Source organism: Sabethes cyaneus, chromosome 1 (assembly GCF_943734655.1).
Source record: "Sabethes cyaneus chromosome 1, idSabCyanKW18_F2, whole genome shotgun sequence".
Taxonomy (NCBI): Eukaryota; Metazoa; Arthropoda; class Insecta; order Diptera; family Culicidae; genus Sabethes; species Sabethes cyaneus.
Genome location: NC_071353.1, coordinates 110,622,463 through 110,636,591, shown reverse-complemented (window position 1 = coordinate 110,636,591; position 14,129 = coordinate 110,622,463). Strand labels below are relative to the sequence as shown.

General features: G+C 42.0%; 1 protein-coding gene across 1 annotated transcript in view; it reads left to right on the top strand.

The window, feature by feature from the left end:
• The window catches only part of LOC128746098 (serine/threonine-protein kinase 32B), a 125,204-nt gene that overhangs the window by 19,176 nt on the left and 91,899 nt on the right, over positions 1-14,129 (top strand). The window contains exons 3-4 of the mRNA XM_053843147.1: positions 5,128-5,198; positions 5,346-5,434. Of these exons, the coding sequence (XP_053699122.1) occupies positions 5,128-5,198; positions 5,346-5,434 (160 nt within the window). The remainder of the gene's footprint in view (positions 1-5,127; positions 5,199-5,345; positions 5,435-14,129) is intronic.

Below are 14,129 nucleotides of genomic sequence, written 5' to 3'. Positions count from 1 at the left end.
TCACGCGATTTATTCGACGAACTGTAGGCGTCGTGCGCTGCTGGTTTTGTTGGTCTCTGACATTTGAAACTCGGAAGAGTTGTTCAAAATGTTCAGTCCATCGCTTAAGCTGTTCTGTACGGTCAGTCAATAGCTGACCAGCTCTGTCCTTTAGCGGCATCTTTGTATTCATCCTGGCACCACTAAGGCGGCGAGAAATATCGTACAACAAACGGATATCACCATTAGCGGCGGCGGTTTCTCCTTGTTCGGCTAGGGAGTTAGTCCAGGCTCTCTTGTCCCGCCTACAAGCACGTTTAACAGCCCTCTCCAGTTCGGCGTATCGTTGACGGGCAGCTGTCTTAGCCGATCTGGTCCGCGCTCGCTCAATGCCGGCTTTCGCCTCTCTCCGCTCGTCGATCTTCCTCCAAGTTTCATCCGAAATCCACTCCCTTCGCCCACTACGCGCTTTGCCGAGGGTTTCATCACTGGTCGTGATGAAGGCGTTCTTGATGCCGGTCCATTGCTCTTCGACGGTTCCACCAGATGGCAACTCCGAGGCTCGAGATTCAAGTTGTTCAACAAAAGCCCTTTTCACCTCAGGATTCTCCAATCGGCGGACGTCGTAGCGGCACCCAACTTTCTCCTCCCGTCGTTGGACACGTGCGACGCGCAGACGTATCTCAGCGATAACAAGATGATGGTCGGATGCAATGTCAGCGCTGCGTTTGTTGCGTACATCAAGAAGGCTCCTTCTCCATTTCCGGCTGATGCAGATGTGGTCGATTTGGTTTTCTGTTCGGCCGTCGCGGGAAACCCACGTGACTTTATGTACTGGTCTATGGGGGAAGAGCGATCCACCAATGACCATGTCGTTATTACCACAGAATTCTGTAAACAGCTCCCCGTTTTCGCTCATCTCTCCTAGGCCATGGCGTCCCATGACGCGTTCAAGGTCCGCGTTGTTTGAGCCAATCTTCGCGTTGAAGTCGCCCATGTGAATTTGGATGTCCCCCTTCGGGATTTTCTCAACCACGCTGTTCAGCTGGCTGTAAAAGCTCTCTTTCTCCTGCAGGTCGGCAGCATCTGTTGGCGCATAGCACTGGATTGCCGTAAGGTTCCTAACCCGTGTTCTAAATCTGGCAACGATTATTCGCTCATTTATTGGTTCCCACTTCATCAGGGCCGCACGTGCCCCTGGGCTCAGTAGGAATCCAACTCCTCTTTCTCGAGTAGCATTTTCACCTCGTATGCCAGAGTAGAGCAAGACTTGCCCGGATGATGTCCTGTGTTCGCCAGTACCCGGCCAGCGGACCTCGCTCAGCCCCAGGATTTCAAGCTTCAGGCGGCTAGCTTCCCTTGCAAGTTGAGCCAGAACCCAAGAACTCGCGATGAAAAATCCTTTGATTTGATACCCCATTTGCCATATTAATGAAAATTGACCAAACCTCGTGATTTTAGTCATGACCTTGAAATGCGGTCAGGCATATATTAATATTTTATTGAAACGATGGTTCTACAATTGATGAAGGGACGGTAAGGGAAAGTAATGAAGAAGGATTTTTTGGGAATGATTTGACCAATAACTTAATCCGGAACATTTCCGGTTAGTCCCAATATAGCGTAAAACTCCTAAAACGGTCGGCAATGGGCATATGTTGCATAAAAAATCAATACCAGCTGTGTTTTACGTTCATTTTGGAAGTATAATTGAAGATTTTTATTTACTTTATAAGAGCAATCTGCCCTTTAAAACTTCAAAAGGGCGTAACTCAAAAGCTCGTCGATCGATTTTTTTAAAAATTGGCTCAGAGGTATAGGATGGCAATACAAACCAACTGGCATTTTCCGTTTAAATGGCCTATTTTATTTTTTAATGACGGTATTTTGAACACCGTGCCGTAATTTTCATGTACCCTCTAATAACCGGCTGCGAAGTCTGTCGATAAAGAAGGGTCAAGTTCCTCAGAAGTAACTAGGTTTTCTGGCAGCACGGCTACCGTTGATACGCGCTCTAAAGTTCAAAGTACCGTTCAAAGGCTCAAGTCAAATTAACGAGAACAAAAAAGAGAAAAATTCAAACAGAAGACAAATGGGATAAAACGATAAACAGAACGTAGCTGAAAAGGAAGAAAAGTAGGACATAGTAAGAAAAACGACGAAACAGACGAAAAATAAAAATTGGAAAAGGCGTTAACTGGAATGGAGGAAAAACGGAGAAACAGAACTGAATAGTGAAAAACAAAAGGAAAATTAAAGCCTAGACTAAAAAGAGCGAAAAACTTGAGAGAAAAAGAAGACAAAAGGGAAACAGCGGGTAGAATAAATGAAAAACGATTGAAAAAAGGAGAGAAAACACGACGGAAAAGACAGGACAGAAAAAGAAAACTACGTGACAGAATAAATGGGAAAGCTGGAGAAGAGAAGAAAAAAACAAGACAAGAAAAGTAAAACGGAACTGAAAGCAGGAGAAACCAGAAATGAAAAAAAGCATAGCAAAAATTTAAAAAAAGCCGAAAAAGGTAATGAGAAAAAAGTGGTCAAACCAGATGTGAAAGGAGAATATTTGAACCAAATGTGAATGGAACATGGAAATGGGATGGAAAAAAGAAACACATCAAAAACGGACCAACAAATAGAAATAGGCGGAAATAGGCATCTAAACGAAGAAAAACGAAACAAACGATGGTCACAAATAAGAAGGAAAGAATATAAAAGCAGTCACAAAAAGACGAAAACTAGAAACGAAAAATGAATGAAATGGAAGAAAAAAGATGCAAAACGGGAATGAAAATAAGGAAATGATAGTAAAGAGCAAGAGAAAAAATAGGACTGAAAATAAGGTAAACGAAGAAAAACGGAACAATAAAACAGAAAACGCAAAACAGAAAAAATAAAAAAAGAAAGAAAGTGTGAGCGGAAACCAAGAAAACGATGCAGAAAAGAAGAAAAAACAAAAAGGAAAAAAGAAGAAAAGCAGACAAGATGTAAAACAGGCGAGGAAGTAAGCCTGAGATATATGGTAATTTCAAGTAAAACTACGTGTCTAATCTCGTGCCATGTCCAAATTCAAGTCTAACTTAATGTTCGAAGTCAAGTTCAATTTCAAGTCCACTTAGATGTCTAATTCTAAGCCCAACTTCAAGCCTAATTCGATTCGAATTGTATGTCATTTTTTTTTCGTTTAGACTATAGTTTTGGGTCATTCGTGATTTCTGCGGGGTTGGAATTTTAACCCGGGTCCTCGGCGTGAGAGACGAGAATGCTAACGAGAATGCTAACAAGACAAATAGAGGAGAGACTAGACAAAAAACGAAAAAAACGTGGCATAAAAGGTGGGAAAACGACAAAGAAGAAGAAGGAAAACAGAACAAGAGAGGGTCACGGAACAGCAAACAAGAGAAACCAAAAGAAACTGGGAGAATAGCGAACGGGATATAAAAGTAGAAAGTTGGGAAGAAATGGGAATGAGAACGGGATGTAAAAATTGGACAGAAAAAGAGAAAAAGAAAATAGGTAAAACGAACCAAAAAAGTTAAACTGGAGAGAAATAGACGAAAAACGGGAAATAAAAAGGAAGATCGGAAACCAAATCAACGATATAAACGTAACAAAAAGAAGTAAAAATTCTCAAAACAAGTAAAAAGTAAAAAAAAGTAAAAGGAAAGACGGAGCAGACAAAGACGAAAAACGAGGAGGACGAGAGCTAGAAAAAGACCAAAACTAGAGACAAATAGAGGGAACTAGAGACGAAAAGATGAAAAACAGGAATGAAAATAAAATAAAAAATTAGTGTAAAACAAGTGGAAAAACAGGACTGAAGATAAGAAAAAATGGTACTGGAAACGAAGAACAGAACAATGAAACCGAAACCATGGGACAAAACAATGAAAAACGTGGGACATACGTCAATCCGTATCAATGTCAATCCATATCAATGCCAATCCGTGTCAACAAGTAAAACTTTGTGTCTAATTCTGTGTTCATGTCCAAATTCAAGTATATTGCAATGTCCAATGTCAAGTTCACTTGAACAATTGCAATGTCCGATTTTAAGTCCAATTTTAAACCTAAGTTAATTCCAATTTTATGTCATATTCAAATTCGGATTTCAAGTCTAATTTCTAGTATAATTTGAATACCAATTTCAAGTCTGATCTCAAGTTTAATTCAAACCCAATTTATGTCCAATTTCAATTCCACTTTTAAGTTCAATTTCGAGCATTATTCAATATCCATTTTAATAGTCAATTTCAATTTTAATTTTAAATCTAAGTTCAAGTCCAATTCCAAGTCTAATAAAATTTCAATTTCAAGTATAATTTCAAGTTCAATTTTTAGTTCGATTTTATAACTGATTTTAAACAAAATTTTGTATCAAATTTCAAGTCCAATTATTGCTTCGATTTTAATATCAATTTCAAGTGCGATTTCAAATCGTATTTAAATCCTAATTCATATCCAGTTTCATGTCCCGTTTTATGTCAGATTTCAATTCGAGTCAAAAGTTCCAATTCATGTCTAATTTCTAATTCAATTCAATGTCCAATTTCCAGCTTAATTTGAGATCAGGCTTCAAGTCTAAATTGGCCCAAATTCAAATCCAATTTAATTTCCAATTTCAGGTGCGCATTTAAAATTCAAATTTAAATGCTAATTTTAACCTGATGCCAAGTCGAATTTCATGTCAAATTTTAAATATAGTTTCTTGTCCACTGAGCTGCCCAGACATGTCTGGGACACATGTCTCGTCCTCTCAATAAAATATTAAAATCCTCATGGTGTTACCGGAAGTCCGGTGTTTTTAATCTAATCGGCCGGTATTTTTGCGATAAGTGAATTAATTTTGTGAAAATAGATCCGTCCTATGATTAGTTAATATTTCTAGACCAACAAACCTTCTGTTTATAACTAGGCACACCATTGTTCGTAAGTAAATATTGATTGAGTTTGTAATTATAGTAGCAGATAAATTAGAATCGAATCTGAATTATGATCAAAAGCCATGGTCATCGGAAAGCTTTCACACATTTATAGATGGAGGCTCGTAAAATATCATCCAATAGAATGATGATGTGCAGAACATAACACTGGCCATTCAACCGAACAATATCGATTCACGAATGTTTTATTTGTTCTCGTTTCCAGATGAAGAGGATCTGTTTATGGTGTGCGATCTGCTGGCTGGAGGCGATTTGCGGTATCATCTTAACCACCAGGTAGGATTTGCAAACACTCTTAAAAATTTCAATCATGCATTAGAGAATGCTCTAACTAACATCGTAACCTTCATTCACATGCATGCATACCTTGCGGTTCACCGGAAATCGAAACCCACTCCACTCTGGGGCTCTGGCTGACTGCAGGTGGAGTTTACGGAAGCCAGTGTTGCCTTATTGGTATGTGAAATCGGTTCCGCCTTGGACTACTTGCAGAAGCAGCGAGTCGTACACAGGTGAGTGCTCTTAATCAACTGTCAAATAAATTCAGCATAATCATAAACCTCATCTGGACGGGCCATTTCTCACACTATAAACCACCCGTCTCCACCATAATCGAATGGATGTATCATGTTCGAGGCAACCACGTCACTGGCAACCATGTACCTCCATTCGAAGCAGCCGCAACTCCATTGAAAGTCATGAATTCGCTCATCAGAATTATCATCATCATTGTGGATTGTTCTCGTAAACAATGTCTCGACGGTAATAATGTGGCACTGTTCAGCATTATTCTTATTCCGGAACCGCTTCGTCAGCAGGCAGCCAGGCAGCCAGGCAGGCAGCAAACGTCAGCGTGCGTCGTCGTCGGTCGGATCGGTTCCGGCTCCATGCATTGCTGCCCGTTGGCTGCCCACCGGCCACCCGTTGTTGGGAGGTACATATTACGAGAGTCCATTAAAGGTCTGCTTAGAGTGCGTGCAACACAGTTTCCTTTTCTTTCGCACACTTCCGGTGCTAGACGAGGAGACGGGACGAGTGCAGATAATTGTTTGTTATGCGCTCACTTCGCAGTTGGCACCATTATTATTATTGCTGTTTTTATTGCTATTTTTATTGTGTATATTATAACCCTCATCATTACTCACTCCTACCATGAGAGAGAGCTAACACCGGGGCAGTTCACCATGCAGCTCTGTGGGGTTGCCATTTCTGATGTATTATTATTTTTTTAACTTTTTTTCTCGCGGTATTGTTACCAGAGGATACACTGCTTAATTTCTGTGGTGGAAACATGCAAGAGAGAAGACCTTTTGAATATATAATGATGCATAGTCAATGGGGGAAAATAAATTCATTTCAGCGTACTACACAAAAACATTTAATGCATCATAGTAAAGTGTGTCAGTTTGTAGATGAATGCGAAGACCGATGATTTTCTTTACTATTTGGTATTATTTCACTGAAGATTTCAGCGGTTTCGAGCGGGTCTGTTTTAAAGCAAATTACCTGACTTATGTCCACTTGATTATTTTTAAACAACGTTATTCATAAATTGCATAATTAAACTAACCAATCAAGTGCTATTAATTGTGGATGGCTTTGGTTAAGCAATCTTTGGAAAACATTCAAACAAAAGAACTAGTATTCTCATAACGTTTCGACACTTCGTTGTTCTCATCTCCCAATAAATAATATTCCTGAAAAACACTTTATAGTAATATTAATACTTTATGCACGTTTTTTGCAGCACTGTTCATTTTGTTCTGATAGTTTAAATAAAATCGTCTTTTTGCTGGGTGAGGGGGTAGGAAGAAAGGTAGGGCAAGTGCTGAAGTTATGATAGAATTATGCTGGAACGGAAAGAGAAATTTGAATTTTCAATTTATCAATTTTCAATCTGTATATACGACAATATGTTGGTGCATTATGTTAATCGACCACGGCCTGGTTCGCCGCTTTTATAGCACAACGGAGGAAATGAATTGCCACCGGCCCTTCCAACTTTTGTAACAGATAAATAGACCATTAGGACGATAATTAATCATGTCCTATTCTTCGAAAAACAATGTCGGTAGAATCTCATCCATCATCTTTCGACCGTCTTCTAGCGTCCGCGATATCTTCTTCACTGATCGCACCTTGCGTTCCCAAATTCCGCCCATGTTTGGGGTACCTGGAGGAGTAAAGTACCGCTTGATCGTTGGACGTTTACCCATTTCTGCGTATTTGTTCAAATCGATGCATTTTTTTCTCATTGACTTTGTGCTCCTTTGAAATTTGTGCCATTATTGGTGAAAATTTCATCCGATATTCCCCTGTCATTTATGAACCGCCAGATCGCCATTTGGCACGATTGAATTGTCAAACTGTGCAGTGTGCACTACATCTAGGTGCATGCACTACGCGAATAACTAAACATGTGAAAAGGGTCAGCCATCTTTTTTCACTCCACCAACCTACAGATACTTTCACGGGTCCCAAAAAGTCCACACCTACCGAACTGAACGGGAGAAGTCGTGGAGTAATTAAGGATATAGGTGAAGGCGCCATCATAAATGCTAGTAGCTGGCAACGGTTACCCCGCCATCACGTATAAGACTTCACTACCTATGCTATCACCGGCCGCAGCTTGGGAACGAGTGTACCCCATTAGGCATACGGACGATAGGCTCACGGACATTAGGCATAATGGATGTTAGGCATAAATACGTTAGGCATATTGGATAATAGGCATAACACGGTGTGAATTTTTTTTAATATACTTTGCAAGTGACCTAGTGTACGTTGTTATTCGTACCTAGTACATCATTAAAACACATATGACATCATCCTAACACCCCCAAAATTTCAAGTTATTGCAAAAAAAAAACGTTCTTTGGCTAGGTGTACACATACTATCATGAATAGCTCAATAATTTTTCAGGCAATTTTAAGTGTTTTATGCATTTTTGGAAAGCTTATAGGACAAGCTTTTAGGATATATACACATTCACTATGGTTCTACAAAGTTAGACGAGATTTTTTCAATTAAATATTAAATTTAACCACAAAAATGAAATTTTTCTTTCTTTAGGGGTCCTTAAAGTGACCTTAAAAATGATCAACATTCCTCAGCTCAACATCACTCGTTTTATATTCAACAACTTTGGTCAAAATTTCAGCCAAACCGGTCAACATTTGCAAGTTTGAGACCATTTTTAAGAGTTTTAGAATTTGTTGCTTCTCATATATCACCCACTTAATCTTACAACCGAGCATCTTGTACACGATCGCGGACAACTCACGGGCGGTCTAACTATGCTATGCTATGCTATGCTATGCTATTGTGATGCAGTGATAATTGACTCTAATGCGTAGAAAAGTAAAATTTTGTAAATTATGCCTATCGTCCATTATGCCTACCAACCATTATTTGTTACCGTCATCCGGGGATACTTGCAACACCGGGGTTACTTGCAACACTTTGGCGCATCGCGCTTTTGACAGCTCCAACGCATTTGTTTGTTAACATAACCATTTGTACCCAATGCCATTTTGAAGAAGGGATGTTTACCTATTGTTTAGTTAAGTGTAATCCATTACATCATTGTTTTGCTTGTTTTTATACGATTGGAAAGTAATGTCACTTTCAGAGTAGGAAAAATGGATGTGCAAAGTTGCGTCAGTTCATTGACATGGAATTATTATTTATTATTTGGTTCCTGTACACAATAAGTGCATCATATAAGCTAACAAATAGCAACTTTGAGCTTTGTTTATATTTTGAACTTGGAGAAGAAACGATGAATTCGTGTTGTTACTTCCAATATGGCGCGGCTTGCAGCACTTGTAAAAATGAAAATTATCATAATAGACAGTATGTACAAAACAAGTTTGCACCTGTACGATGTTATTTTGTCTACCACCATCTCCAGAAAAATTAAAATTGTGAAAAATTCCACGTGCCTTGAAACGACAATTTGGAGTTCGCCGACATGCTGCATTTTCTCCAAATATCTTAAAAAAAAGCGATAGACGAAATTGGGAAACAAAAAACGCTTCCAGTATCTCTTGTTTCACTACAAATACATTCAAAATATCTCAAAATAGTCATTCGTGGTTTGAAATCAGATATAAAATCATAGGAAACGCAAAATCAGAAAAGTGTTGCAAGTAACCCCGTTTACTGGGTAACTTGCAACACCCCTATTTTCGGTTCATTCTGCAGATTCATTTAGTTTATATTTTTTCTCATAATCATAAATCAAAAGTACTCACCACTATACAAGTTTTGGCTACTTACACTTGGACCTAAACGGTATACTTCGAAAGTTATACTAAGTCAAAGTTCAAAAGTGTTGCAAGTATCCCCGGATGACGGTATTTGTTATCTACACCTATAAAAAAGGATTTCTGTCTGTCTGTCTGTCTGTCTGTCTGTCTGTCTGTCTGTCTGTCTGTCTGTCTGTCTGTCTGTCTGTCTGTCTGTCTGTCTGTCTGTCTGTCTGTCTGTCTGTCTGTCTGTCTGTCTGTCTGTCTGTCTGTCTGTCTGTCTGTCTGTCTGTCTGTCTGTCTGTCTGTCTGTCTGTCTGTCTGTCTGTCTGTCTGTCTGTCTGTCTGTCTGTCTGTCTGTCTGTCTGTCTGTCTGTCTGTCTGTCTGTCTGTCTGTCTGTCTGTCTGTCTGTCTGTCTGTCTGTCTGTCTGTCTGTCTGTCTGTCTGTCTGTCTGTCTGTCTGTCTGTCTGTCTGTCTGTCTGTCTGTCTGTCTGTCTGTCTGTCTGTCTGTCTGTCTGTCTGTCTGTCTGTCTGTCTGTCTGTCTGTCTGTCTGTCTGTCTGTCTGTCTGTCTGTCTGTCTGTCTGTCTGTCTGTCTGTCTGTCTGTCTGTCTGTCTGTCTGTCTGTCTGTCTGTCTGTCTGTCTGTCTGTCTGTCTGTCTGTCTGTCTGTCTGTCTGTCTGTCTGTCTGTCTGTCTGTCTGTCTGTCTGTCTGTCTGTCTGTCTGTCTGTCTGTCTGTCTGTCTGTCTGTCTGTCTGTCTGTCTGTCTGTCTGTCTGTCTGTCTGTCTGTCTGTCTGTCTGTCTGTCTGTCTGTCTGTCTGTCTGTCTGTCTGTCTGTCTGTCTGTCTGTCTGTCTGTCTGTCTGTCTGTCTGTCTGTCTGTCTGTCTGTCTGTCTGTCTGTCTGTCTGTCTGTCTGTCTGTCTGTCTGTCTGTCTGTCTGTCTGTCTGTCTGTCTGTCTGTCTGTCTGTCTGTCTGTCTGTCTGTCTGTCTGTCTGTCTGTCTGTCTGTCTGTCTGTCTGTCTGTCTGTCTGTCTGTCTGTCTGTCTGTCTGTCTGTCTGTCTGTCTGTCTGTCTGTCTGTCTGTCTGTCTGTCTGTCTGTCTGTCTGTCTGTCTGTCTGTCTGTCTGTCTGTCTGTCTGTCTGTCTGTCTGTCTGTCTGTCTGTCTGTCTGTCTGTCTGTCTGTCTGTCTGTCTGTCTGTCTGTCTGTCTGTCTGTCTGTCTGTCTGTCTGTCTGTCTGTCTGTCTGTCTGTCTGTCTGTCTGTCTGTCTGTCTGTCTGTCTGTCTGTCTGTCTGTCTGTCTGTCTGTCTGTCTGTCTGTCTGTCTGTCTGTCTGTCTGTCTGTCTGTCTGTCTGTCTGTCTGTCTGTCTGTCTGTCTGTCTGTCTGTCTGTCTGTCTGTCTGTCTGTCTGTCTGTCTGTCTGTCTGTCTGTCTGTCTGTCTGTCTGTCTGTCTGTCTGTCTGTCTGTCTGTCTGTCTGTCTGTCTGTCTGTCTGTCTGTCTGTCTGTCTGTCTGTCTGTCTGTCTGTCTGTCTGTCTGTCTGTCTGTCTGTCTGTCTGTCTGTCTGTCTGTCTGTCTGTCTGTCTGTCTGTCTGTCTGTCTGTCTGTCTGTCTGTCTGTCTGTCTGTCTGTCTGTCTGTCTGTCTGTCTGTCTGTCTGTCTGTCTGTCTGTCTGTCTGTCTGTCTGTCTGTCTGTCTGTCTGTCTGTCTGTCTGTCTGTCTGTCTGTCTGTCTGTCTGTCTGTCTGTCTGTCTGTCTGTCTGTCTGTCTGTCTGTCTGTCTGTCTGTCTGTCTGTCTGTCTGTCTGTCTGTCTGTCTGTCTGTCTGTCTGTCTGTCTGTCTGTCTGTCTGTCTGTCTGTCTGTCTGTCTGTCTGTCTGTCTGTCTGTCTGTCTGTCTGTCTGTCTGTCTGTCTGTCTGTCTGTCTGTCTGTCTGTCTGTCTGTCTGTCTGTCTGTCTGTCTGTCTGTCTGTCTGTCTGTCTGTCTGTCTGTCTGTCTGTCTGTCTGTCTGTCTGTCTGTCTGTCTGTCTGTCTGTCTGTCTGTCTGTCTGTCTGTCTGTCTGTCTGTCTGTCTGTCTGTCTGTCTGTCTGTCTGTCTGTCTGTCTGTCTGTCTGTCTGTCTGTCTGTCTGTCTGTCTGTCTGTCTGTCTGTCTGTCTGTCTGTCTGTCTGTCTGTCTGTCTGTCTGTCTGTCTGTCTGTCTGTCTGTCTGTCTGTCTGTCTGTCTGTCTGTCTGTCTGTCTGTCTGTCTGTCTGTCTGTCTGTCTGTCTGTCTGTCTGTCTGTCTGTCTGTCTGTCTGTCTGTCTGTCTGTCTGTCTGTCTGTCTGTCTGTCTGTCTGTCTGTCTGTCTGTCTGTCTGTCTGTCTGTCTGTCTGTCTGTCTGTCTGTCTGTCTGTCTGTCTGTCTGTCTGTCTGTCTGTCTGTCTGTCTGTCTGTCTGTCTGTCTGTCTGTCTGTCTGTCTGTCTGTCTGTCTGTCTGTCTGTCTGTCTGTCTGTCTGTCTGTCTGTCTGTCTGTCTGTCTGTCTGTCTGTCTGTCTGTCTGTCTGTCTGTCTGTCTGTCTGTCTGTCTGTCTGTCTGTCTGTCTGTCTGTCTGTCTGTCTGTCTGTCTGTCTGTCTGTCTGTCTGTCTGTCTGTCTGTCTGTCTGTCTGTCTGTCTGTCTGTCTGTCTGTCTGTCTGTCTGTCTGTCTGTCTGTCTGTCTGTCTGTCTGTCTGTCTGTCTGTCTGTCTGTCTGTCTGTCTGTCTGTCTGTCTGTCTGTCTGTCTGTCTGTCTGTCTGTCTGTCTGTCTGTCTGTCTGTCTGTCTGTCTGTCTGTCTGTCTGTCTGTCTGTCTGTCTGTCTGTCTGTCTGTCTGTCTGTCTGTCTGTCTGTCTGTCTGTCTGTCTGTCTGTCTGTCTGTCTGTCTGTCTGTCTGTCTGTCTGTCTGTCTGTCTGTCTGTCTGTCTGTCTGTCTGTCTGTCTGTCTGTCTGTCTGTCTGTCTGTCTGTCTGTCTGTCTGTCTGTCTGTCTGTCTGTCTGTCTGTCTGTCTGTCTGTCTGTCTGTCTGTCTGTCTGTCTGTCTGTCTGTCTGTCTGTCTGTCTGTCTGTCTGTCTGTCTGTCTGTCTGTCTGTCTGTCTGTCTGTCTGTCTGTCTGTCTGTCTGTCTGTCTGTCTGTCTGTCTGTCTGTCTGTCTGTCTGTCTGTCTGTCTGTCTGTCTGTCTGTCTGTCTGTCTGTCTGTCTGTCTGTCTGTCTGTCTGTCTGTCTGTCTGTCTGTCTGTCTGTCTGTCTGTCTGTCTGTCTGTCTGTCTGTCTGTCTGTCTGTCTGTCTGTCTGTCTGTCTGTCTGTCTGTCTGTCTGTCTGTCTGTCTGTCTGTCTGTCTGTCTGTCTGTCTGTCTGTCTGTCTGTCTGTCTGTCTGTCTGTCTGTCTGTCTGTCTGTCTGTCTGTCTGTCTGTCTGTCTGTCTGTCTGTCTGTCTGTCTGTCTGTCTGTCTGTCTGTCTGTCTGTCTGTCTGTCTGTCTGTCTGTCTGTCTGTCTGTCTGTCTGTCTGTCTGTCTGTCTGTCTGTCTGTCTGTCTGTCTGTCTGTCTGTCTGTCTGTCTGTCTGTCTGTCTGTCTGTCTGTCTGTCTGTCTGTCTGTCTGTCTGTCTGTCTGTCTGTCTGTCTGTCTGTCTGTCTGTCTGTCTGTCTGTCTGTCTGTCTGTCTGTCTGTCTGTCTGTCTGTCTGTCTGTCTGTCTGTCTGTCTGTCTGTCTGTCTGTCTGTCTGTCTGTCTGTCTGTCTGTCTGTCTGTCTGTCTGTCTGTCTGTCTGTCTGTCTGTCTGTCTGTCTGTCTGTCTGTCTGTCTGTCTGTCTGTCTGTCTGTCTGTCCGTATGTTCCTTATAGAATCGAAAACTACTGAACCAATCGGCGCGAATTTGAATGTAGAGGTTTTTGGGGCCAGGAAAGGTTTTGGTGATGGTTAGAGACCCCTCTCCCCACTAAGAGGGGGGGGGGGGCTCCTGTACAAATGGAATACAAACTTCCTCATAACTCGAAAACTAATCAAGCAAATAGAACAAAATTTGGCATGTGGCTGTTTTCGGTGACATGAATGTATTCTATGGTAAATTGAGACCCCTCCCCTCTTTATAAGGGGAATTATAACTCCTCTCCGCTTTAAGAGGGTGGGGCTTCCATACAAATTTCCTCATAACTCGAGAACTAATCAAGCAAATGGAACCAAATTTGGCATGTGAAGGTTTTCGAGGGCAAGAAAATTTTCTATGGTGAATTAGGACCGCTCCCCACTTTAAGAGGGGGGGCTCCTGTACAAATGAAATACAAATTTCCTCATAACTCGAGAACTAATCAAGCAAATGGAACCAAATTTGGCATGTGTGTGTTTTTGGAGACAAAATTTTTTTCTATGATGAATTGGGACCTCTCCTCACTTTAGGATGGGGGGCTCCTATACAAACGAAATACAAATTTCCTTATAACTCGAAAACTAATCAAGCAAATGGAACCAAATTTGGCATGTGCGTGTTTTTGTAGGCAAGAATATTTTTTATGGTGAATTAGAACCCCTCCCCACTTTAGGAGGGGGGGCTCCTATACAAATGAAAAACAAATTTCCTCATAACTCGAGAACTAAACAAGCAAATGGAACCAAATTTGACATGTAAGTGGTTTTGGAGGCAAATTTTTTTCTATGGTGAATTGACACCCCTCTCCTCTTTAGAAAGCGAGTTATGACCCATCTCTTCTTTAAGAAGGGGGGCTCCCATACAAATGAAATTCAAATTTCCTCATAATTTGAGTAGTAATCAAGCCAGTGGAACCAAATTTAGCATGTAGGAGATTTTGGAGTCTTGAATTTATTTTATTATAGAGACCTCTCACCCCTGTGGTAGGTTTTCACAAAATGATATTCGGCGAAATGTTGTACAATCATGGCGAATATTACTATCCGCTTTATCCGGGACAGGG